This window comes from Falco cherrug, chromosome Z (genome assembly GCF_023634085.1).
Source record: "Falco cherrug isolate bFalChe1 chromosome Z, bFalChe1.pri, whole genome shotgun sequence".
NCBI classification, from domain to species: Eukaryota; Metazoa; Chordata; class Aves; order Falconiformes; family Falconidae; genus Falco; species Falco cherrug.
Window position 1 is genome coordinate 78,490,121 of NC_073720.1, and position 24,520 is coordinate 78,514,640.

The window sequence follows — 24,520 nt, forward strand, 5'->3', positions numbered from 1 at the left end:
CCGTTGATGCAGCCCCATAAAAAGCAGTCTCTCCACATGATTAGGTTATTCCTAAAAACTGTCATTAACTTCATAAATAAGAGCACCTAGGAGTTCTCAAATCGAGACTGTCTACAGTGGGAATACTTACCAAATGGTATCAACATGCTGTTCCAGAAAAACTCCATTGTGGACACAGATAACATAAAAGAACTTTGCTTTGTTTGTAAAAAAACCCAACAAATACCTCACCTGTAAAAAGGGGAAGCTATTTCAGTGAAAACATTTTCACGGGCATAATGGTATACCGGTAGTACTAACTGCAAGCATTTATGTGCCCACAAAGGCTCAAGGTACTCCTTGTGTGGGACTAAAGATTTTTTCTTGAAAAATCATTCAATTTTACAAAAATCGTTAGGAGCATAACTATCAGGTTTCTTTGCTCCAGAAGAAGGTTAATTTTTTCTTTGAGCTTTTACATTCCACTCGTTTAGTAGTTTGGTGACTATTTTTTTTCTGTTTACGCCTGAACAGTTCCACAGGTTCAAAGAAAAGTAAAATCATCTGTGGAAGAAAAATTAATTGAGGGCTGTTAAATAGTACAACACTGGTTGAAATTCTTGTGTCACAAACTGCTAGAGACAATATCTTCTGAGAAATCTTAACTGTTTAATTTTTTTTTTTATTTTATTTTTATAATTATTATTATTCCTTAGCATCTCCTAATGACCACTGTCAGAGACCTGGAGACCTTCCATCTGACCAGGAACAGCTCTGCTAATATAGTTCAAATAAGCTAATTTCCAACAGAAGAATTCAGCACATGCTGGTTAGGTTCAGCAATGTCTCAGCATTGGTACTTGAGCCCCTAAAACATGAATTGTTTGCCTGACCTTATCATTAAGGTTTAGTGTTTCAGAGGATGTTTTAAAAAAAACCCAATAGCATACACATGGAGCACAGAACCAATTAAAAATAGTAATCAGGGAAAAAGCATCAAGTACTGAGCTATGTCTGATTTCCTCGTTGTACTCCAGATCTTGTATTCCTGATTTAGAGAGGGTGGCGTACACTCGCGGTTGTATTTTTCCATTGACTGCACATGATTTTAAGACAATTTACACTCCATCATACGTGTGTACTGTCAGTTGACATCATCTGGGTTGATGCCTCAATTTGTTCAAAAAAAGGAGCTTATTTACTGCACTGAACTTAATAAAATATATTTGCAGTTAATAAAAAAAGGTTTATTTTTTGGGGAAAAAGGGAATGTAGCGCTTTATATGGCTTTTTGTAATTATACTTTTAAGAATCAAACTCATTCAATACATTAAGCACAGTTTTCACATCAAAATCATGTTTTGTTTATGGTTTTTAAAACTGCAGCAAATTTTGTTTCTAAAAAAGGGAATCAGAATCTTGTTCTCTCTACACTGATAAGAAATTATAAAGTTGTAAATACTAACCTACATGGTGAGAATAATTTTAATCCTATTTGGCAGAAGTATTTTATTTAAAACAATTGCTTTCTAAACCCAGATAATACACATTAAAATGTTGGGTTTTTTTCAGAGGTAACCAAGTTCCTAAATATTTAATTTGATGAAGTAATTAATGTAAAGGATTAAGTACCTATAATTAACCACGTTCTTGTAATACTAAGTGTTGACAAAAATCTTAAAAGAAATAACAGTGGTTTTGAGACCATGATTACCTACAGTATACTGTAAGAAAACAGGATGGAAATATTTTTATTCAATCAAAACCAGTTTTAGTCCTAATTCAGTGTTTATTTTATTGAGATAAAAGGATTAAATAAAATGAATAGACCTATCATGATTTATACCAACAGGGAGGTACAACTGAAATTTATCCACCTAATCCTCTTATCAGTGTTGGGACAAATTACCAAAATACCTGGCCTTGAGAAGGCTGTAGCCTATTTAGTTTGTAGCCTATTGGCTACACAGATTCATATATCAAAGATGAGTGTAAAAACTGGTTTGTAATTGAAGCAGATCGGCACAGAGTAACAACAGTAGTCCCTTTTACAATGCACAATGCTGTAATTTATTGGGTATGTTTGAATGAGACACATCAGCACACCACAATAAAAGCCTTTGATAGTGTCCCAGGAGTCAAGGTGTATGAACAAGGCATTAGTTTCATAGTCCTGAGAGCAGGTTTCACAAGTTAAAAATATCCATGCCAATCTTTTGTCGGGTTTAGAATTGGTATTCATGGCTGGGCTATCCCATCTGGAACCTAAGTGGGCCACAGGCTGAGAGTGATTGTTTTTCATGGAGGTGCTTTGTGCTCCTGATAAGGTTCTTTGATGATGGAAAGATACTTGTTTCAGTGCACTCATTTTGAACTCAGTCATGCCCAGGAAAGTCTTCAGCACCAATTTTATGGAAGTGTTTTATAGGCCACCTGTGTATTCCTAAGTTTTAAAAGTTTTTACGTATTTTAGCATTAATTGTAGCTACTGAATTGGGTTTCTGAATATAATGCAGCTGTAAAATGTGGTGACTTCATTTTGATAGAGTAGATAGACTTTAAATGGTTCACCTTATGTCTTTTAAGTATAAAACAAATATACCCATATCATGAATACAATTAAATACGGGAAAATAAGCTGTTCAAAATGATGTACTTATTTTGATGAAATTTTTTTTAGAAGTTTATAGTCATAGTTTTGGAAACCATTTATGGAGTTGTTTTTCTGACATTCAAAATGCTACACTTCTGCACTTGCATTCTTATGATTGTCCTTGCATTCTATAATTGTAGTTGATGTGGTTTTCATATTTAGCTTGTTATTATTTAATACTGTATTTTAAAGAAACAAAAGGTACAAAGTGAACCTATCACAGATCATAAGTCTTGACAGCATTCTCAGAAAAAATAGGCTTCCCTTTTGTGCTTGTTGAGTAACTAAAATAAAATGCAGACTACTGTTTATCTCTGAACTTAATTTAGTGTGACCGTTAGCTTATTTTTTTCCACTTTTTTAAAAGAGTCAATTCAAACTAACAGACTCAGTTCCCAAAGGTATGGATGACACTGATTTACTTTATTGCTGTTGATTAGAATGAGGCAGCTAATAGGAATTCAGGGTACATTGCATAACATCTGCAAAAGAATAAAATGCAAATCACTCAGTAAAGGAGAAAACCCAGTAGAAAATCAAATAAAAACTTCCACATCCTGAGAACAGTACTGCAGGCAGAATTAAATGATGAAGTGTAGTCAATGGGTGATATGCAAAGTGGCCTTTCATCTCTGATTTGTTGTTACAAATTGATATGGGGTAGTGTTTAAGCTTTTTTTTAAAAAAAAATGTTCAAAGTAGATTGTATTTTAAGAAAAATATTTTCCTCGAAAAAGATGACATTTCATGGAAAATGAATCATTTTACACAGAGAAGTTACGCAGAAAAAAAAACCCCAACTTTTTTCTTTCCTTTTTGATTTGAAAACTGGAGGTCTTTAATATGCTGGTTTTGTCATGGCTTGTAATATATGTAAGGATTTAATTTGTTTTCCAGTTTCTTTTTTTCCCTCTCCTCTCGTTCTCCTTTTCTTCTCTTCCTGACCTCTTTTCTCATCTTCTTTTGACTTCTTTTGACAGAGCTAGTCAAGTTTGAAAATGTTAGAGAGCAGTTAAAGAAAAACAGCCATACTTGCTCTCTATAAAATAGAGACAAGTGGCAGTTTAATAGGCAAGTTTGTTGTTTGGTTGATGTCATGAAAACAGAAAGTAATATCAAAGATCAAAAGTATGTGACACTGGAAGTACCTGTAAAGAGCTGAGTGTCATCTAATCCTGTAACTCTGCAGAGATAGAAAGAACTAAGTTTTAATTTGTGTTAAACCTTGCATCCCTTATCAGCTCTAAGAATATAAATGGAATAACTAATATACTCCAAAATATAATTCAGATAGTAGCAAGAATCACTTTGCACTTCAATAAACCAAAACTGGCATTAGTCTTATCGTTGGTTCTGTTTGTATTAAACCTAGATCTGCCTACATCCAGTCAATACTATTTTTCTAACTGAAACTATATAAAATATTAAGCATTGCTTTTTTTAAAAAAAATATAGTTCTGAAATACTGAAAAGGTGTTTTTGTAGGAAAAGATAGAGAATTAGATTGTGGATTTTTCTTTTTTTTTTTTTTTCACATAATTGTGCACACAAATAGAAATAAAATAATTTAGGATATCCAGTTGTTCTTGTGCTATTTGCAACTGAAATCCCTGTAATAACCATACCAGTCACATTTGATTTCGTGAACAGGATTATGCTTCTAGATGAACGTTAAGGAGTGGATCAGCTCACTGGAAGCAAACTCCTGTTTTCTTTCACATATTCTAATAACAAAAACAAAAAGAAAAGATCCGCTCTCTCAGCATAACTGACTCTTAAAATTCTTTTCAGCATTTTCTGTGATGTCAGTGGGTCTTTATGGAGTCATTAATACACGTTATGTATTATAAAACAACTGCTGATTGCTAAAGGAGCAAAATGACACATTCACCTTTGAATATGGTAGTTGATTCAGTTTATATTCTCTGCTTTAGCTAATTAAGCACCAAGGGCCAGACCTTAGGCTGGATGATGTTATTCACTAACTACTTTATTAAAAAAGTACAAGGTTGTTTGAGAAGCAGGGCAGTACTTACTTTTACTGAGGATGTCAGTCTGGCCTAAAGGAAATTTATTTTAGCCCTAGCTCCACTGTATTTAAATGTTAATCCTGCAAATTCAGGCCTTATTTTGTGAGAGTAATTTAATCTGTGAAGAAGGACTAGTGTTACATTAATTTGAAGTAATTTTTCTTTTTGAAATATGAAATATATGAATGCTTTCTATTTCCAAGTCATAAAAAAACCACCCTATGATTTTTTTTTTGTTGTTGGTTTGTTTGTTTGTTTTTTAGCATAGAACAGTGTCTTAAAGACCTGCAATCAGAAGTAAATGAAATATGTACCGGTGAAATACTACAGAGCACAACTGACTGCCTTCAGTGGCTAAACAACTGCAATTTTAGTTCTCTCAGGCCTTCTTCTACACACCACGGAGAGCTGATGGAGTTCCTTAGGACCCTGGTAAAAATTGTTTACTAAAGATTTTAATGTTTGAGGAAGTTGGTTATATGCTGGGGGGGGCTTGGGTTGTGTTTTGAGGTTAATTAGTTTTCTCATTTCAGTCTTCAGTGTGGTGAGGATAGTTCAGAAACTTTATTATAAGGCTTAGTACTGTTTTGATGTCCACAGCGGGGAGTTACGTTCCTTTTGATCATGCCTTAAATAGACAAACTTGGGACCATGTCTTTTCACTGATACTACCGCATGCTCAGCACTGCTAGTGCTGTTTTAGAAATACGTTGGTAAGAAACATCTGCAGTTACTGTCTATACCCAGGCTGTTACTGTTACTGCTTGTTCTTCGTTGTTTCAGTGTGAGTTTAACTCATCTAATACAGATTATTGTCCTTTATGCATTATTTAGTCATTAACTTCCTATCTACTTTTTCTAACTAGAAATGTGGGAGCTACATCCATTGTCCTAGCAAGTTGTACAGTTAGACATAGCCAAAAATCAAATTTCACTTCAATGAGAAATTCCATCATTTTAGAAGGCATTTTTATCCCAAATTGATATTAAAGGTTATCCCTAGAATGTTTCTGTGGAAATGGAAGTCTGGAAAATTGAACTGTGTGAAGGATGATACCTCAATAAATGACAACCTGCAAGTTTGTGTATAAATTATGTATGTGTGTGTTTATATGTTGTACACATATATGAGTGTCAAAACAAATAAACAGTGTCCAGTGGGTTGTTCTTTGTCACTTCCATGTCATGGTTTAATCATACGCCATGAACAGCTTTAGGCTAAGATTGACTGGATCAATAGAGGAAAACTGCTCTGGAGAAATGGAGTATTTTCTCCTTTGGGACTATCTCCTGCCTAGAGATAAAGGTTCATCAAAACTCTTCTGTTTTTTAACTCTTAAAACTGGTTGTTGATCTTTGTCACCCTTGAATCCGCTGGATTAAGCTGTGTCAAATGAGGAAGTCACCTCTAGAAACACCAGGTCTTTCATGTTCATGTGGTGAAGAAGTGATTTTTTTGTCCCCTTCTAATACAGGTGATCAGTATGAATGTTGCTATTAATCATCACACTCAAGGGTGTCAGAGACTGCTGCATGCTACTTGATCTAGACCAAATGAGAATCCCACAAAATGCTGTCTTAGGAAGTTTTTTGTTACTGCTTTTAGTCCAGTTAGAGCCTTACTTATACCTGCTCAGAAGAGAGCATGGCAATGATGACTTGTGTCCATTCCCTGCTTTCTTCCTTCAGGATCTATTCAGACCATATACCTGAACACCAGGTGGCGGCATTTGTTTGGGAAACACCAAAATGTCCCCATCTCTGGAATACTTTGGCTGTATCTTGCAAAAATGTGCTTTCTAGCTCTTTGGCTTCCCAGGAGGTTACTGACTGCATGACAGTCTGGCTGTGGGCTGTAGAGTCAGGTTAAGCCTTGAGAATGGCTCTGGCAGGCTGCTAAACAGATAGCAAAGTGTGAGAAGCCTTAAAGTCTCAGTTCTGCACAGTTTATCAGGAAAACGTCTGTGGAGCTCAGGAACTTGGACGTCACTGTTTCCAGGCTCGTGGCTTCTTAGATAATCCAGCCTGCTGTGTAGATGAGACTACAAATGAAAAGTGTATATATATTAGCATAGAAAATCCATCTGGAAAAAGTTACACTCACAGTAGATAATCTTTAGCACCATAAACAGGTCTGCAGTAAAATATTTTCAATAATATTCACCATTAATGAGATTATGATGTGACCTTTCTTAAATGTGTATCTCTGTCCATTGATCTAACTACTCAGTTGGCTTAATTTCTCACCTGCAAGTTTTTAGTTAAATATCATATAATACATCTTCAGTAACAGTAATTCCACTTCATCTACCTCAGAACAATATCCCTGTTCATTGTTGTCCCTTATTATGGGTTTTTATATTGTTAGGGATTTTTTTTATCTTTTAAGCTGCTGCAACAATCTAAAAAATAGTGCAAAGTTCTGTATGTGCTTTGGCTGCAGTGCTGTATTTAGGTTTGTTGTTAGCGTGCTGTTCTTCTGCACTTCTGAACTCTCATGGGAATACTGAGAGGTTCTTCATGAAGCCTGAAATGTCCGTTATGTGAAATGTCGTCATTATGTGTACTGTTTTGTAATTATGAATATCTAAAAGCTGAATATATACATGAACACATCTTCATTAAATTCTGTCCCTGCTAAACTAATGACAAAATCTTTTTTCCCCACAAAATCTTAATCTTGCTGCATTTATTAATTTATTTAATATGTAGTAGGCTCTAGTAGGTAGTAGTCCAGTTGATAGACTGCAGATGTTTTCCTGTATATTATTGTCACTAAATTTCTATGCTTATAAGAGAACTTTCCATGCTTCTCTAAAACCTTTGGATACTAATTTGGATCTTTTTCTCTTGAATAGTTTTGGCATCATCTTTTGAAGTGTTTTTACAGGTTAATTTTTAAATAGAAAAGCCTATGTCAATATAGGCAGTGTTCAAAGAGACTTGATGACACTGTTTTCAGAGCCTCAGAGTTCACTTCAGGGGCTCTTTTTCTGAGTAACACTAAGTCTAAGATGGCATCTGCAAGCTCCCTATTTTTAATGCTTTAGTTTAAGTTGCAAAGGGCTTGAAACAATACTTGGGATTCTTACCGGCTTTCATGAATAAAAATGTTTCTGCTTAACCTTAAAAAATAGCAGAGGAAATTGCTTGGAAGGCAGTTTGGGTTCATCATCTAAAGGCATCAGTTACATTCACTGTTTTGACAGCTTCTCTTGCTCTGTTAATTTCAGAATTTAGTATTTGAGCGTGATTCATAAAAAAAAGTAACCTTTAAATTTCAGGAGTCTACCTATGGAGACTCAGCTCTGCAACACAACAGTTGGTGAATAGGGTTTCAGTTCACACACTGAAACACATTCTTTTTGTGGCCACAAAACGTTATAGAATACTCAGCAGATAATAAAAGAAAATCTGCCTTATGTATATGCATATTGATACGTATGATTTAAAATTTGAAGTAGTTACAGGTATTTCTATCACATGCACATGCTTTTATAGGATGATATTTGGCTGATAATTCCCCTTATTATTTTGTCTTCCACATGTATTTCCTGCTTGTAAGTAAAAAGATTCATAGGAAACATTCTGAAATAAAGATGTAAACTGGAAGAAAAATAGAAAGTCTGTTATTTTTAAGACTTTCCTTTATGCCAGGCAGTGATGCTCTCTGTCTTTTGTTTAGAATTAGCTACTGTGGTGCAAGTATTTAATTTTTTAACCTTCATCAGGAAGCACTCCAGAGTAGAGGGCAACAGGAAGATTAAACTCTTGTTTTCTCTCATAAGAATGCAAAAGTTTTGAGTCACCCAGAAAAAAGGAGTTCTGATGCTGAATATTTTTGTGACTTAAAAGAATGGAAGGGGGGGAAACAACCCACTGAAGTTTTTGTTTTAAATTTGATCTTTTTTATAGTTTTATAAATTATTTATTGATTAAAGCTTGTTACAGTTGAAAAATTGAACTTTATATTTGGAAATTATTATATTTATGCAATACCATACTCAAATTTAATTTATTTCTCTCTTTCAAAATGGGACAAGAAATAAAATTGTTTCCTCTGATACTGTAGGTTTAATAAATTGGTACTTCTGAAGGCAAAAAGTTGCCAACAGTGTCTTTACCAGCCTTGCTTTGTAGGATGGGGTGTAGCTAGGAGACCCAGATAAAGCACGTAAGTGAAAAGAACTACCCTTTTGTCATTTGCCACAACGCTTTCCTCTGTTGGAGAGAAGTGACAGGAGGCGGGGGACCAATTGAGTGGGCTTCTAAATCCTGATTCACATAAAGCTTGCCTGCTTGGTTCCTGAAACCCAGAAAAAGAAGAGTACCACCAGCTTCACTCAGTTTTCCTGTGACTGGGGAGGGGGAGGGAATCTGTAGCCAGCTGTTTGTAGCTGGAAGATCAAGAGCAGGTCTTTATAAATAAAAAGCTGATGAGCCTAGGACTGTGGCCAAAGCCAGCCTGCAGAAGGGAAAATGTTGAGGATTTGGGAAATGGGTTTATAACAGACAAGATTTTTTTTGTCTGAGAGAAGGAGATTTTGGTGTCCAGTGACCATGGGACTTGTCTTCTACTCATATATTGGACATGCCTTGTTCATGCAAATGATTCATCTCATACATATTAAGGAAAGTGCAGAGTGCTGTTTAGATTTGTGTCATTCGGGCCAAGTAGAGAGCATTGAGCTGTGACAAAAGGACCTGCTATCTGCTGTGTGGCCTCTTGAACTTGAAGCAGCTCTAAGGTCAGAGATCTTGGCCCTGGACCAAGAGAGAGCTCTTTAGGCTCAGATGAAGTAGGAAGAGCGCATGCATCTGTGTGGTTTCACCTGCTTTGTTAACTGCCTGCTGCCTTCTGCTTCAGCTCACATAGCTGAGATGTATTTAGAGGTCGCTATACATGTATCAGTCTGCATCTTGGTTTGACAGGGCACGCAGCTGCTTATTCTTCTGCCCTGTGTGATCTAAGCCTGTTCAATTCTTACCAAGTTTTCCATTTTAGTTCTTTAAGGGGGTCCTGGGGAGGTTATTTCATCCTTGGAATGGTCTTTTTGTTGGTTGCCTGCTGAGCCACAACATTGAAAGCAACAATGTTTCATTTTATAAATTCCTGTCTTGGTTCTATGAGCAGAACCTGCCATTATCTGTGTAATTCTTCAGTAATTTTTCATACCATTTTCTTTAAGAGGTGTGTGGACCACAACAATCAGGCTGCAAAGGCTTACCTAATGAGCTTTCTAAACCTTTCCTTTGAATTGTGGATTAGAACTGAGGAAAGAGGTTGAGGATGTGAGAAAGATGGGAAGAGGAATGTGAATTACTGGAGCAGGTAGACAAGGGGATGGATTGGAGCATAAATCCTTGGGAAAACAGGCTTTGCTATTTCTGTTTATGTAGCAATTTGTCTAAGTCTCTTACTTGCTGGTAAGATAACTAGCATTGGAAAAAGTTGGTACCATAGCATGAAGCTGTTCATTTTATGAACCAGAATTAACAAAACCTTTCTAAAATACTGTCTGATTTACCTTTGTTAGCAAAGCTTGCTGAAGAATGAGCAAAATCAAGAAGAAATGATACTTCACTTCCTGCTGGATCTCTCTAGTCAGTGTGGTGTCTCATTTCCCTGTACTCCAAGTGGGACGTCTTTTGATTTAACATCTTCCCTTCATGCTATTGAGGATGATTCAGCTATGGATGTGAAATCTCTCTGGGATGATGTGAGATTGCATCTTCGACGATTTCTAGTAAATAGGCTGCAAAGTCAAGAAGAAACAAATCCTAATGCTTTACAACAACAAATGGAGTTTAAAACTCAGTGCATACAGCAACTTTTGTTTCTTTATCCTGAATCGGAAGTCTTAGTAAAGTATCAAAATATGCAGAATAAACTGGTTAGTGATCTTCTACAGAACTGTATTTTGTCTAGTTGTGGTGAAACAAATTTTGATAAGGTTGTTCATGGTTACCAAAGTTCTATACCCACGTTGTGCACAATGATAAAAGAGGATTTGCATATACTAAGTGGAACTATTGATCTTTCTTCATCATTGAAGTTTATTAATGAAACTTATCTGGATACCATCACGGAAGAAATGACAGTTCTCCTTGAAAGACTTTGTGAGCTGCAGTTCAAAGAAAATGCTCTACATATAGTTAAGGCAAACAAGATTTCAAAGAAGCATAGAGGAACAGTTCATGCTGTGGGTTAGTAGCCTTATTTTATGTTATTGTAGTTAGATATTATTTGAGTTATACTGCTTTTTTTCCAATATGCTTGATTATTTCCTGTGAAGAGAGAGGCCTGAGATTATTAATTACAGCTTTATGTTTTAGCCATATTACTGCAGTTAAATTATAGACTGTCTCAGAATTGTGATTAGAAAGGTTTAAACTAAGGGAGAGTATCTTACGCTTATGTATGTAGAAACCCCATTTTAATTCAGTGGATAACAGTGTCGTGTCATAGTTGGGTTTTTTTTAGTCTAACTTGTTCCAACTGCTGAAATACATAATAGAATAAGAACTGTTTAATCCAGATTTTAAAAATACCACAAACTCTTCAGTCTTCTACCTCCACTGTTTTTGAATTGTCAGAAGTTTAACGGAGAGTATAGGAAGGTCTGTACAATAATGTGGCCATGAAATAGACACAGATTCATACATCAGAGCTGAACCAAAAGATCACTATTCAGATTCTAATTAAAAAAAAAAAAAAAAAAGAAACGTTTTCTAGGACTGTGAAAGTATGGTTGGTGAGTTAGAGTTAATGCTACCTAGCCGTTTCTTCTTGTTCCAAGGAAGTGGGGTATTTTCTGTACTTTCTTTTTACATTTGGTGAGTCTGACATGCTGATTTCCAAAGCAAAGAAGCAGAGCTTTAGAAAAAAATTGTACAAAATGGAAACTTTCATAACATAACTGCATGCTTGTATGTAATTGCTTTTTCAAAGCAGAGTTTTGAACACAGCTCCTCTATGCAAGAGCTGTTTGTTTAAAACATAGCCTTCCATAAAGGTGAAGTAGTTTGCAGACAGAAAATACTAAAAGTTTAGAATCACGTGAAAAATACAGAAACAGAAAGTAGATCTTTGGGCTGTACAACATACACAAAGGATGAGGTAGTGAGGTGATTTGCCAGGTCTGTGCAGAAGAAAATTATACTCTGGTGAGTTTTAAAATCAATATACATGTTAATATAAGTCAACTAGAAATTCCACTGGAAGAAATGCAGAAAGAATTTTTCAACAGGAGCTGAAATACGGAGGAATATGTAGAACACATGAAAGGTAAGGTAAGGGAAGAGGCATGCAGACAAATAATTTGAAAGGATGAGAAGTTCAATGTAAAGCTGATATATTAGTGGGGTGGAATGTTGGTAGGAAACAAGGAGAAGTCATGACAGAGTGATGTTGAGTTGTGAAGTAAATGACAAGAAATGTATCTTTGAATTACATGGTGAGATGGGAATCAGTGAAAGGATTCATTGACAAAAAAATGACTGGTAGCGAACTGGAAGTTTGTAACTTAATTTTTCTTTCAGTCTCCAAACAGCTCACAAAGGTGGGAAAATGTTACTTCCATTTGCCATCTAAGACCTAGAAATTAAAGTGACTGTAAGGGTGGCTTGTCTAAAAAACCCACGCATTAACTGCTTTCTTTACAAGAAGGAAAACAGTCCTTCAATCCATTAAGACAGCAATTCCTCTGCCTAAATTTTCTTTGCCACAGGATATGTCTTTACATGTTTTTGTGCCAGCGCATCTATCCAGACAGATTTTCAGTGCACAGTTCTGTTGTCTATTCAGAAGAACAGAGGAAGATTAAGGTATACAACATAAATCTTGGGACTTGCTTGCAACTTTTAAAACAGTTGCTGCAATTAGTTTTAGAAAACTAAAAATGTCTGTATTTCATAAATCCCGTGGAAGATTTTTGATTCAAAATGTATTAAAGATCAGATTTGCGCGTGCAGCAGCTGTCCCCTTAGCACCCAGGAAATGTGTTTAGAAGCCATGTTTGTTAATATTATGTAATACTTAAAATTACTTCCTTCATATAGGCAGTCCTCTTCATATCTTCATCACTATATAATACTTCATATTATTTTACGTCAAAAGGTTGGTATGGGAGGCAAGCATTGATTCACCTTCAGTCTCTCTTACCAGTTTTCGGCATATCAGACTGTTCTAGACAATCTGTGGGTACAGACTGCAGGCAGGCAAAGGATAAAGCAACAATAGTGAAGTCAGCAGGCTAGAGCAAAACAGGATGTCAGAGCTGTGAAGTTACGTAGGATTATTTTTTTCATTTTGTTTACATGTCATAGCCTGTTCTTTGGTTTTATTCATCAGTACAAGCAAAATTTACACCAAAACAATCATAACTGAATAGTTTATTGTATGTGAGCTTATACGTGAAAAATTTTTCTTCGAAGAGATTATTCTCTTCTAAACATTTGCATATACTGGTTTTATACCACACAAAGTCAGAAAAAGGCACTTTTCCATTGGAATTAAAGTGTTCACAAGGCAGTTCACACTGAAATAACTATTCTGGGGAAAAAACCCTACAGAATAACCGTTTGGGGAGATTTATAATGGTAGCCAAATTCTTAGTGTCAAGTGACTTTTCCTGCATGGAATTCCTATTAAATTCTGATACCTTTGCTGCCCTCCCGTAATTGAGAGTGGAAATCTGTATTTATACATAGGTTAGGTTAAAAGATGGCTTTAGTAGGTTGCCTTGACAGTAATACCTGGTTTGCTGAGTATTAAAAAAAACAAAGAAGCATACTGGAGTATGGAGGGAAGGAGAGAAAGGGAAAGAAACTTTTTTTCTTGGCTGTAAGGCAGTTAACACCTATGTGCTTCTTATTTTTTGATGCACGTTCCCTCTGCCCTCTGGGAACCAGCACATTTCAGAACAGCAAAGTAATTTAATCTAGGGCATTCAATTGGGACTCTTATCCCAGAGGTGAAAAAAGTTTTCCTGTTTACTTTGTCTACCCTCGGGGAAATACGGTTTTTGGTTTGTTGGGTTTTGTGTCTTTTTTCGTAAGAGCTGCTCTAATTGATCCTACTATATAGGAGAGGAAAAAATGAAAGAAAATAATGAAATAATGCTAGAACCTCAGAAAACATTATATAGATGACCTACTTCTGTCAGGAAAATATAGGTTGTCTATAACAAGCTTTAACAGAGTTATAAGTCTTTAAAATATTTCATAGACAACAATCTATTTGTGAAGTAAGGAATTAACGTTTTTGTTTTCACACTGCATTAGAACAGTTATTTGTCAAGTACTGTAATGAAATTGTATCTGCTTATCAGGATTGAGGATGAGCATGGTTTGAGAGGGAAGCTGACAAAATGGTATGTGAAAAGAGGCAAATTCTTTGGAACTTGGCATCTTTGGTTGCCAGCTCTAGTGGAGGGAGGTGGGTTTATGTTGTAACATGATCCTGTGTCCCGTTAAATCTGTGACTCCTTACCATTAACAGTGCAGGATTCAGCCATTAGTGTTTGGGCTACGTTATTGTAGTAGGTTTTTATCTACAGTGGATCATAATTTTTCTGTGTACTCTCAGCACATCACCTATGTTTCCAACCTGCTAAAACAATATTTGGAGAATGTTCCCCCTGCCCCCCAAATACTTTTTTGATGGAATGTTGTAAGATGTTTCAACCTTTGTATCATATTAATCATATGTGTCTTGCAAAAGTTTATTTAAATGTTAAAGCATTTTAAAACGTACTTTATATATATATTTGTTAACATATTTAGCATGGAAAGAATCATGCAGACAGCTGTTTTTCAGCTTATATCTTATGATTTTTTGCTTCAATTTCCAGTGTCATATTTCTCAGAAATTATTTGCGGTAAGTCTATTAAATGTGGATTGTACTTTTACCTTTTGAACCTTTTTTGTGTTCCTTTATTTACAAAAATGTTAATCTAGTTTAATCAGGCATTACTAACCTGTCTTAATCCTTCATCTCTTATAAGAGTAGCTGTTTCTTCGTCTAAAAGTGGTAACACATTGGCCAATAAAAACCTTAAACCCCATGAAATTATACACATTTTATATATTAGTGGAAGGTTTTCTTTGGTTTTATTTATATAATTATAGATATATATATATATATACAGAGAGAGAGAGAGAGAGTGTGAATACAAGTGTAGACTAATTAGCCTATTTTTTAATTTCCTGTGGTTAAAACTAAAATGAGATTAGAGCTCTGAATTTTATTTTTTGTGACATTCAAATTCATTGGCTTAATATTTTCATTTAATCACAAACTTGCCAGAGACCCTTAAATAGACTCTCAAATCTAATGGCATTTGCCAATGAAATATACTTTTATTATATAATTAATAACTTTTACAATCTTCAGTGAAATTTTTTTTTTAAATTTTAGGCAATATGTAGTTCTTCAAAATCAATAGTTTATTGTTTTTAAGAAAGTATTACTGCAAAGTGCAGTTAAACTGAAGTGATGCATATTTGACTAAGTATATTTTTATCTACTAATTAAGTCACCTTCACTGATCTATTTTAATACTCATATTTTGTACTTTTACCCCAGTATACCATCCTCTTAATTATGTGTTCAGCAGGCTTCCTTTGTCTTTTGTTTCTCCAGAATATGACCAACTTCCATTCTATTCTAAAGATATATTCAAATGCAAACTGTGATTTTCATTATGATATTTTAAATCATTATCTTTAAATATTCATGCGTTCCCAAGAATATATTGTGTTCATGGCACACCTAATTTCAATGTGGCATATATCTAAACTTGAACAGAAGGACTTAATATTGTTTAGAGGAGCTGCATTTGTGCAGTAGAGTTGAAAGCAAGAAGAGAAACAGGCCTTGCAGTAATTTGTTTGAATGAAAGTAAGTTTGGGACCTTAAATGAAAGTACTTGGTAAGGAAAATCTTATTTTGAAGTCACTTATCCTTATGTATTTCCAGCAGTGTGCTGTCCAGCTCACTTGAAACATGAGTTTTGGGTTTTGCACTTTTGACTTAAATTTGTTTTCTCTTCTGCATTCATGTGCGCATGGCTGTTTCCCCTAGTTTATAATTTCTGCCCCTTGAAATAAAGAACCTTAGGTTTCAGGGTTGCTTTTATCCTCCCATTTAATTTTAATTCAGTCAGTTTGTGATCTCTTGAGCTGCAATTATTGCCTACAAGAAATCGTCTATGATCTTCATCTTATCTATCAAAAATACAGCTAAAATAGTATTGATACCTCCTGGTCTAGTGACTCAAATTTTAAAATGATGAAAAAACAGGTTTTCGTGTCTGGGCATAATTAGGACTCAACTTCTTTAGTATAATTTAATTTATATCTGGAAATTAAAGTTTATTCCAGACATGTTTTCATTTAATTAATATTTATATCCTTACACCTTTTTTGAGATTTCTGTCCAGGTAAAGAACTATAGCAGATAATTTACAATATTTATGTTGTAGTTACGATCGCTTTTCCATCATGTTTTCTTATCTGTTGTCCCTTATGCTTTTAGAAGTATTAGGAGGAAGAGGGGAAGTTTCTCTGTCAGTTGGTTTACTACTGTTCTGGCCTACAAAATCCTATTGTGTCTTTCTGAAGTGCCGGTAGGACATTCTGATGTAAAGTGGACCACATGGATTACAGATTATAATATCCAGTATCACATCTTGCCTCAGCAGTTCAAGTTCATTATATTGCTCAGATCCTGGCATTAATACAAGCAAGTTTTCAGTTATATCTATAATGTGTTGTTAAGGGCCAAATGTTTTAGAAATATAAAATTTTAAAACTTAATTATGGGGATTTATTTCAAGGGTGTATTTTTATTAATTTAAGCTTTAAAATATTTCAAGACCTACATACCTGTTTTAGTGACTTTCAGACATTATAAATACAAAAATAGAGGAATGATAACAGAAACTGGAACTTCACCCTACTTGCTTCCTTGCATGTCTTTCTCTTTTTTTACTCCACCAGGCCAGCCTACAACAACCACGCATCCCTTCTGATCGATGGGAGGTGCTGTTTCTGTTTCTACTTGATGGCTGTAGCTGATGTGTTTCTGTTATATTTCTGCCTGCTTGGCATCTCCTTCTCTCTTCCATTTCTCCTCTCTGTATCACTGCAGAGTGCCTGGTAGTACAGCTTTCATAGGAACAGGGCTTTAGGGGCCTGTATAAAGCAAGGTATGGAGCAGTTGCTGGAAAGAATGGTAGCTGTATGCAAACAGGTTTTGCAACCACTGAATCCTTGAGCTGCACCCTACGTGGTGATGCATGGCACAGTCTTCCCCATGTCTTACACAGCTGGAGTGTAAAATTCTAGTTTCCATCCATGAAAGATGGGGAAGTAGCAGATCAAGTGAAACCATAGCACTTCTCTTTTACGCATATAATAACCTTCACAGAGAACATGAGGACATCAGCAAAAATGGCATGGATACTACCTATGGATTGAGTAAAAATCATTAGGTTTTTTTTACTTTATAAATACCAAAGATGCCTGATTTTGTATTATGAGCCAATTGGTATTGAGTTATTCAATAGGTTTAATTCTCACCTATTTAAAATAATGGAGCAAATAGTGTTGGTGGGAATTTATAATAGAAAGTTAAAATTGAAAACCTGTGGACATACAGATATGATGCAGATTTCTGCAGTTGTCTTTGTTCCTTGAGAAGCCTATAAAATGTTGACAGCCAAAACAAGATCCTATTACTCAGGGGAAACAAAATAAATGTCTTTGCCTTTAATATAGGAAATAATGTGTTTCATAGCCTCTTTGTCACGTATTACTTATTTCTTATCCTTGCAAGTATTGTATTTGATTTCTACTGCACAATTATATTAAATGGAAATATGAGTAGTACTGAGGAGAAAATAAAACCATCTGTTTGAACATACAGAGCTGGAGTTTTAATAAAAAAGAGGTACTTTTTTAAAGGCCATATGAGCGTAATACCCTAGGACCACAAATGTTTTTCTAGTGGGAGAATGCCATTTTTATAAAGATTACAAAAGCATTAAGCTTGTTACTTTTTAAGCTTATAGCAGGGGGTAAGATAACAGTATCTAAGTTACTGAAATGTCAGTTGAACTGACAGAATTTCAAAGCTGTTAGCATGCCTGAATACATTCCTTCTTTTTAGAGCAGTTGCTTGAAATTACTTACTAAGACCATAACATGAAGACGGGCAGTAAAATCTTGTTCTTGACTTTTTGTCATACTGAAAAGGTGCCCATTCTGAAATTTTATTACCATGTTGTTTATTTAATAAGATAAGTAATCACTAAGCTTGCATTTCAAATTGTTTGTATATTTTGAAACATCAAATTCTTGCTGCTTTCTTGGGTTACATTTTTTTTAGACTGTTGTGCCCTGAAGTTCTTCCGCTTCATCTTTTCCAATAGGAACTCAAATCTGTTTTCTGAATTCTGTAGAGGTTGAAAAGTTTCCATTATTGGTATTTTATTTGCTTTCAAAATGTCCACAATTAGCAAACACCAACTTACTTTCTTACTTTTTGCTCTCTCAACACACCTGCGTCTTTTTCCTCAGCATGAAGAGAGCATTTAATTCACTGTGCCCTCTAATTAATGCATTCTTCTCCCAAGTTTAAAAGGTGGAAGTGATTTACTTTCCAGTCTGATGGCTTGTGAGTGGTCAGAGGTCAATTTGAGTTTTATATACTGTAGTATTCTGTTTAGTAATAAAAAATGTGAAAATCTGAGAAAGAATTAGTAAGCTAGGCTCTCTTTTACTTCAGAGTAAAGGCCTGTGTGGAGAAAAGTATGTAGAACTATGGCAGTTAAGACAAGACTTCAAAAATCTCTTTTAGAGAGGCTCCCGCAGTATTGATTGGAAAGTTCTTGTAGGAGTCTTTTCAGTATATGCGTCTACTGTCATATAGTCACAAGTTAATTAGATGGTCCTGGCTGTGATTTTTGTCAGGACAGGGAACCTCTTCTGTCACAAAATGTGTATCCAGAAAGGAAATCTAATTTTTAAAAGGCAAAATTATTTTAGTCACAATAGGTCATTTTTGTGAAAAATTATATGTGTTTAAATTGAGGGTGTGTCACATCCACAAGATGGATGTTACATGCTATGTTAGAACATGAATCCCCTTTCTATTGTGCCTTAGGCTTAGAAATTTTTTAAAACCCTCTGTCTTCAATCAAGGGGCTGCTGTACCCACAGAGTTTTTGAAAAACAAAGCTGTCAGTCATTTTATAGTGCTGTTCACTACATTCACGGAATATAGCAGGACAATGGAGATATTGCTGTCTGATCTAGAGGGATTAAGGGTGGTTATAACACAGTCTAACTTTCTAGTTTGAAATTTAGCAGTTAGCGCTCTGGAGGTTTTTAGTACCACTAAACATTGCAGGCTCTCTGGAATTGGATCTGTTACTGCTCTCATGCTTTCAAGAAGAGCTTCCTTTTCCTCAGTAGCATCACGCACTGATCATCCTCTGGCTGAGATCCAAATCCTTGTATTTAAGTATAATGGGTGGTATACTGATTTGCTGTTCATGTGCTAGTAAAGTCCATAAATTTCTGTAATGCACAAATTAGATATTCTGTTACATACACTACTATCAGCTCAGCTATAAAGAGGTGTTTTAAGAGTGTTGTCTCAGCTCAGTGAGTAGGAACCTATAGATATATGTATATCCATGCTGACGTATGATTAATCCTTCATTTGTATTCTAGCCTTTCTCCAAAATATTTGTTAAAAGGTTATGGATTTCCAAACTAATTTCTCTAGAAGTTTTTAAAGGGCAGTGTCTGCCTTTTTTCTGTACACCTAGACTTAGTTTTGATTTTTATATTCCTCATAAAAGTAATCATGAGAACTTTGTGGTGACTTTGCGTAGCTGGGGTTTTGAAATATAAAGAGGTAGGAAGCAGAAATATAAGTATTGACTCCAGCTTTATATGTAATTTTTTGAGTGTTTTCTCTTATTAGAACAAAAGCTGTCACTATCTGCCTCTATCTTGGGAATTCCAAGGAGTAGGAGAAGCAAAAGTGACAGAGGCACTTTAATCTATTATTTAAGGAAATACATAATATCATGCATAGACTACACAAAGGAATGATGAACACTTGATAGAAATTCCTGATTGGTTGAAAGTTCCTAACAATCTAATTTTAATGGAATGGGTCTGATGTAATGAACTGATCTGTGGAGACACCAACCATTCCACTGTAAGTGTGTAAGTGCAGAGGATAGAAACAAAGCTAGCAGACATTTTTATGTTTGCAGACATTTTTATGTTTGCAGACATTAAAGGAATTGAAATCAGATTAAAATGAACACATTGATTACTGTTTTCAAATAGAAATTACAATTCTCTTTTATCATGCAAGTGTTTTAAATGGTCTACAGGGAAAGATGCAAGTCCTATTGAAGTTAGAATTCATGAGAAAGTTTGACAGACCTGGCAGTACTTCATTTCTCTTTCAGCAAAGACTGAAGAAGGTAATCAACTTGGAGTTCTTCAAGGACTCCTGTGTTTCAGAATAGGTGCAATCTCCAGTTTGCTACAGGCTGCCTCAGTTTTTACACTTCCTTCAAACACTGGGCTTTGGTGTTTTCTGTGCCATGTGTGTGAAGACTTCAGGGAATGCAGTGACTCCCTCAGCCCACAGTTTAGGCAAGAAAATTAAAAAAATTTATGTGGAACCAGTTTCTGCCATTGGCGAGGCCCAGAATATGCTTTCTGTTCTACTGAGAAATATTACAAAGCATAGCATTTTGTCATAGGGTAATTCTTGCAGTTTTCTGAGGAGGACTCTGCTTATAGTCACTACTTCAGAACAAATGGTCATTTCTAGAATAACACCTAACCCCTCCTCCCCCCAAATGCTATAAACAACTGCAAATACAGTGTATCTACAACTTTTATGACCATTTTAATTAAAGGGGAATTTAAAGAATGTATGTTTTTTCATTATTATGATAATTATCAGAAAATGATTGGATACCAGCTGCTAAATTCCTTAAATGGACCCATCATTAATTAGTTTTAATTCAGAGACTGATTAATTTGTTTACATTTGAATTCTTTAAAATGTCATTGTCTACCAGAAGTCACAGTGTATAATCAGAATATCCTGTAATTTCTTAGCAGATTTGTGTTTTTGAAAATTAAGGAGCAAGTTGAGTCTGGTTTAAGAGCAAGCTAAGATAGGTATCTATGTATAAAGTAGTTTTATTAAACATTATTAGAGGGCACTTGGTCCTCAAAGCACATGAAGGGGTGTCTGGAATTTCTTCAACAGAGTTGTCAGGTAGCTGTGTGCTGTCAAGCCGTTAGATTGGTGAGATGATTTGCTCAAGACTACTACATTGAGTTTGGTGTCAGAACATGATCAGATGTTCCTGCTCTCCAGCCTGTGTTTCCAGCACTGGTCTAGCCTTTCATCAGTTGGTCGGTGAACATGATTTCAAGTAAAGATTTAATTTTGACAGGCCTATGCACTCAGTGTTAACAAACAACTTAGGCATTTGGAGGCAAACATTTAGCAACCTGATATGGAATCAACCTTCACAATGGGATGAAAACTGATCTCATTGAAGTGGGAAGACATTAGGGAGCAGATTTGATTAAAATCTCGCATATAGCGAATCTCTTTCAGAAGGTTAGCGTATCCTTCACTGGGGTGGTTTAATAGCTGGCAGTGACATATCTCTTTCTATGACAGACACATTCTCTTGATTAAATATATGCAAATTTATACATGCTTACCATGTTTATACATAAGTTGAGATCCCTTACTTCACTGTGGTTTTTTGACACGTGCACAGTATGGATGTATAGTATATAAGCACTTCCCAAAGCCACAAGTTAATGGTGATGTGTAATTAAAAAAAAATTTGCTATCTTTAGATCTGTGACCAATTTTTTTAAAAAAAGGGACAAAAATAAGCCAACATGTAGTCTGTCTGCATAAGCTGCTTTATCAGATTCTCCTGGCACTCCTGGGTTTCACTGGAACTAACAGTGAGCTGCAGAGCAAGACAGGTGTTTAAAAAACCTTAAACACTGGGATAACAGTTTGCGTCCATGTGGTTTCCTCTGCTGCACTGATAGTTCTTTATGGGTCTGTCAGTTTCAATCAGCAGAGAGCACATGTGATCAGTATATCTGATAAACTTGTCAACGCCTTTTTAAAGCAGGATTCCTCAACCTATTCTATTCAACTCTCCTCCCCCCCTTCGCTTTTTCATCATTTCAAGTAGAATCTTGATAAGACAGAGATATGTCACAGGCAGCTGTGTATAGCTAGCTCAGGCTACAACTAATTTGTGGAGGAAAAAATTAAATCAGGAGGTAAATTATTTCATGATTGCTCATTCCCAACAGAGTTGGGCATCATTCTGAAGAAAATATAAAATAATTGGTTTCAGGCCATGTCAGACACATGCAATTCCCTTCACTAATGGCTATGTGAGGTAGCACTAGGCCTCAGGGGTCACCAAAGAACTGAAAATAGCTTAGAGCCGGGCACAGCAATAGAGAGACAGAGCACATAGGAAATGAAGTGGCAATAAGTGCAATCTATAGGGGAAATGTGCTTCACTTGGAGTTTAATATATTGGCTTAGAATCTGGCAGTAAGCCATGCAACAATTGTTTACCTTTTTGTCAGCATCTGCATCTGTTCTGTTTTGTAAACAGCACTTAACTTTCAGTCAGTAAATGCTGGAATCAATAACAACTGTTAAGGGATTTCCTTTCTTTTTTTTCATATTCCATAACAAATGCATGCTACAAACAGTGTTTGCCTTAGATTAACAAGAAACAGACATTAACAGGGTTAAAGGGATTTGGTTGGGAACGTTTTATAGCTTCTTGGGTTTGCAGTAATTGTATCTGTGTGATTTGAATGTATCTTGTAACCTATCCAAATTAAACTCTTAAAAAAATGCTAGCATGCAGTAATGAAGATGATTTTTTATAATTATCTTAAGTACTGTGTATAGAAAACTGCTGGCACTGTTTGTAATAATTTAGTTCTGTGTAATATTGTGTATTACATCTGCTATGCAGAAATACTTAGTTGCCTCTTACAGTATGAGGAAATTAGTGATTATATCCAGTGATACTAATTATTTAAACCTAGCAGTTACATTAAAAAACATACACCAACATGCAGTTTGAGAAAACTGTGAGCAGATGTCCATAAAAATTGAATATATCATTACTAAATACAAGTGAAAGAATAATATAGTTTATATACAAGCACTGTTTAGGAGATAGTGTGCAGATGAACGCTGTCATAAATGCAAGATTGTTATAATAGTTATAGCATCACTTAAAAGTTAATATTGCTGAGAGCTGAGGAACACATTATTGTTAATGGAATTTATGTATGTAACTCCCTGTGCACTGCTTTGAAAATTTATACCTTCAAATATCCCTACACACAGTGACTATCAGCAGCTGAGTTTCTGTTGCTTTATTAGGCTATTTCTTTTCAGATTTTAACAAAATGTTAGTTCCATTTATGAAAAGGTTTTATTGTTCGTATGCAGGTTGTAGTTTGATTTTAAGTTTAATATTACACTTTTCTGATTTTCTTCCTCATATAGCTTTATTGGATGAAATCCCTGACATCACTTTCTTGTGTCCCTTGTAAAATGATATTGTAGATCTCTCCTATATGAAATTAAGCCTTATAAATAGGGGCAAGGGAATGATATTTAATGTATTGGGAAGGTATTTTATAGTAAAATTGATTAAAAGGGTTTTAAACCCTTGGTTCCTGCTGAGGGAGAAATCCCCACTGTAATCACTGAAGACGACAGTCATCAGGTTGCTTTCCAAGGATTCCATCATGAGTCTCAGAAGCAGTTTAGCCATGTGGCTCTGTACAATGAGTAGTGAGGCTAATTAATCTGAGAGCAACACTGTCGTAATGTAGCTATTCTTGAACATCCACAGCCAGCTCACCTATGATGCAGGGATTTCTGCACCACACTTTACTGTGTCACATCCCTGGGTGGGTTGAAGTGATCAGAATTAGCCATTCGATTTTTTGAGACGTGGTGAATGCCAAACTATTAAAAAAATGTAAGATGTCACTCTCAATTTTTTTTAAAAAGAATTCACAAAAATTATGTTAAAAGTTGTGGGATTCATTCATATACATATTTTCTTATGCCTTCTGAGATTTTAAATCCTTCCAGGCTATAACCAAGGAAATTGGAAACACTGTATTTAATGGTTTCAAGAGCTACAGCTTTGAGGAAAGTACCACGGCTGAAACTTGCTATAAAACCACAAGTTAGCGGGTATACACAGGTCATTGATATCTAGCACAGCCTTATTTCTCATGCTGCTTCATTTTTAGAGATGAAGGCAAATCTTTTTAAGCAGTAAGATAAAGGCAGGTACATTGCTACTGAATTTAAGTATTTAGGAGAAGCTCAGGTGCTATCATCAAGTGCTTTATTGAACGTGTGTCTTTTGCTCTATGTTGCTTGAAAAATGCTTTAATTAACTTACTAGCTGGCTTAGAATTCATATGGGCACTTCTCAGGTTCATCACTGGTAAAGTGAAATTCTCTAATACCGCCTTTTTTTTGTTCCTAAGAGTTCCCAAGTGGTCACGTTATTTTGCAGAAAATAGCTTTGTATACAAATGCATAAGAGAAGACTGAGATTCAGTGTTCAAGACATACTGCATCAACACTGAATTTAACCTTGACGTTTGAATGACATGCTGATTTTTTTGTTACAATGAATTTTGAATAGAAATAGCTCTACAATGTATTTGTGTCATTAGAAGATGGGATATTAATTTAACTGTAAGTATTGC

General features: G+C 35.3%; 1 protein-coding gene across 2 annotated transcripts in view; it reads left to right on the forward strand.

Moving 5' to 3' along the window:
- Positions 1–24,520, forward strand: part of KIAA0825 (KIAA0825 ortholog) — a 252,866-nt gene that overhangs the window by 40,372 nt on the left and 187,974 nt on the right. For both annotated transcript variants that reach the window (XM_055699905.1, XM_055699904.1), the window contains 2 exons: positions 4,926–5,094; positions 10,200–10,869. In XM_055699905.1, coding sequence (XP_055555880.1) covers positions 4,926–5,094; positions 10,200–10,869 — 839 coding nt within the window. The remainder of the gene's footprint in view (positions 1–4,925; positions 5,095–10,199; positions 10,870–24,520) is intronic.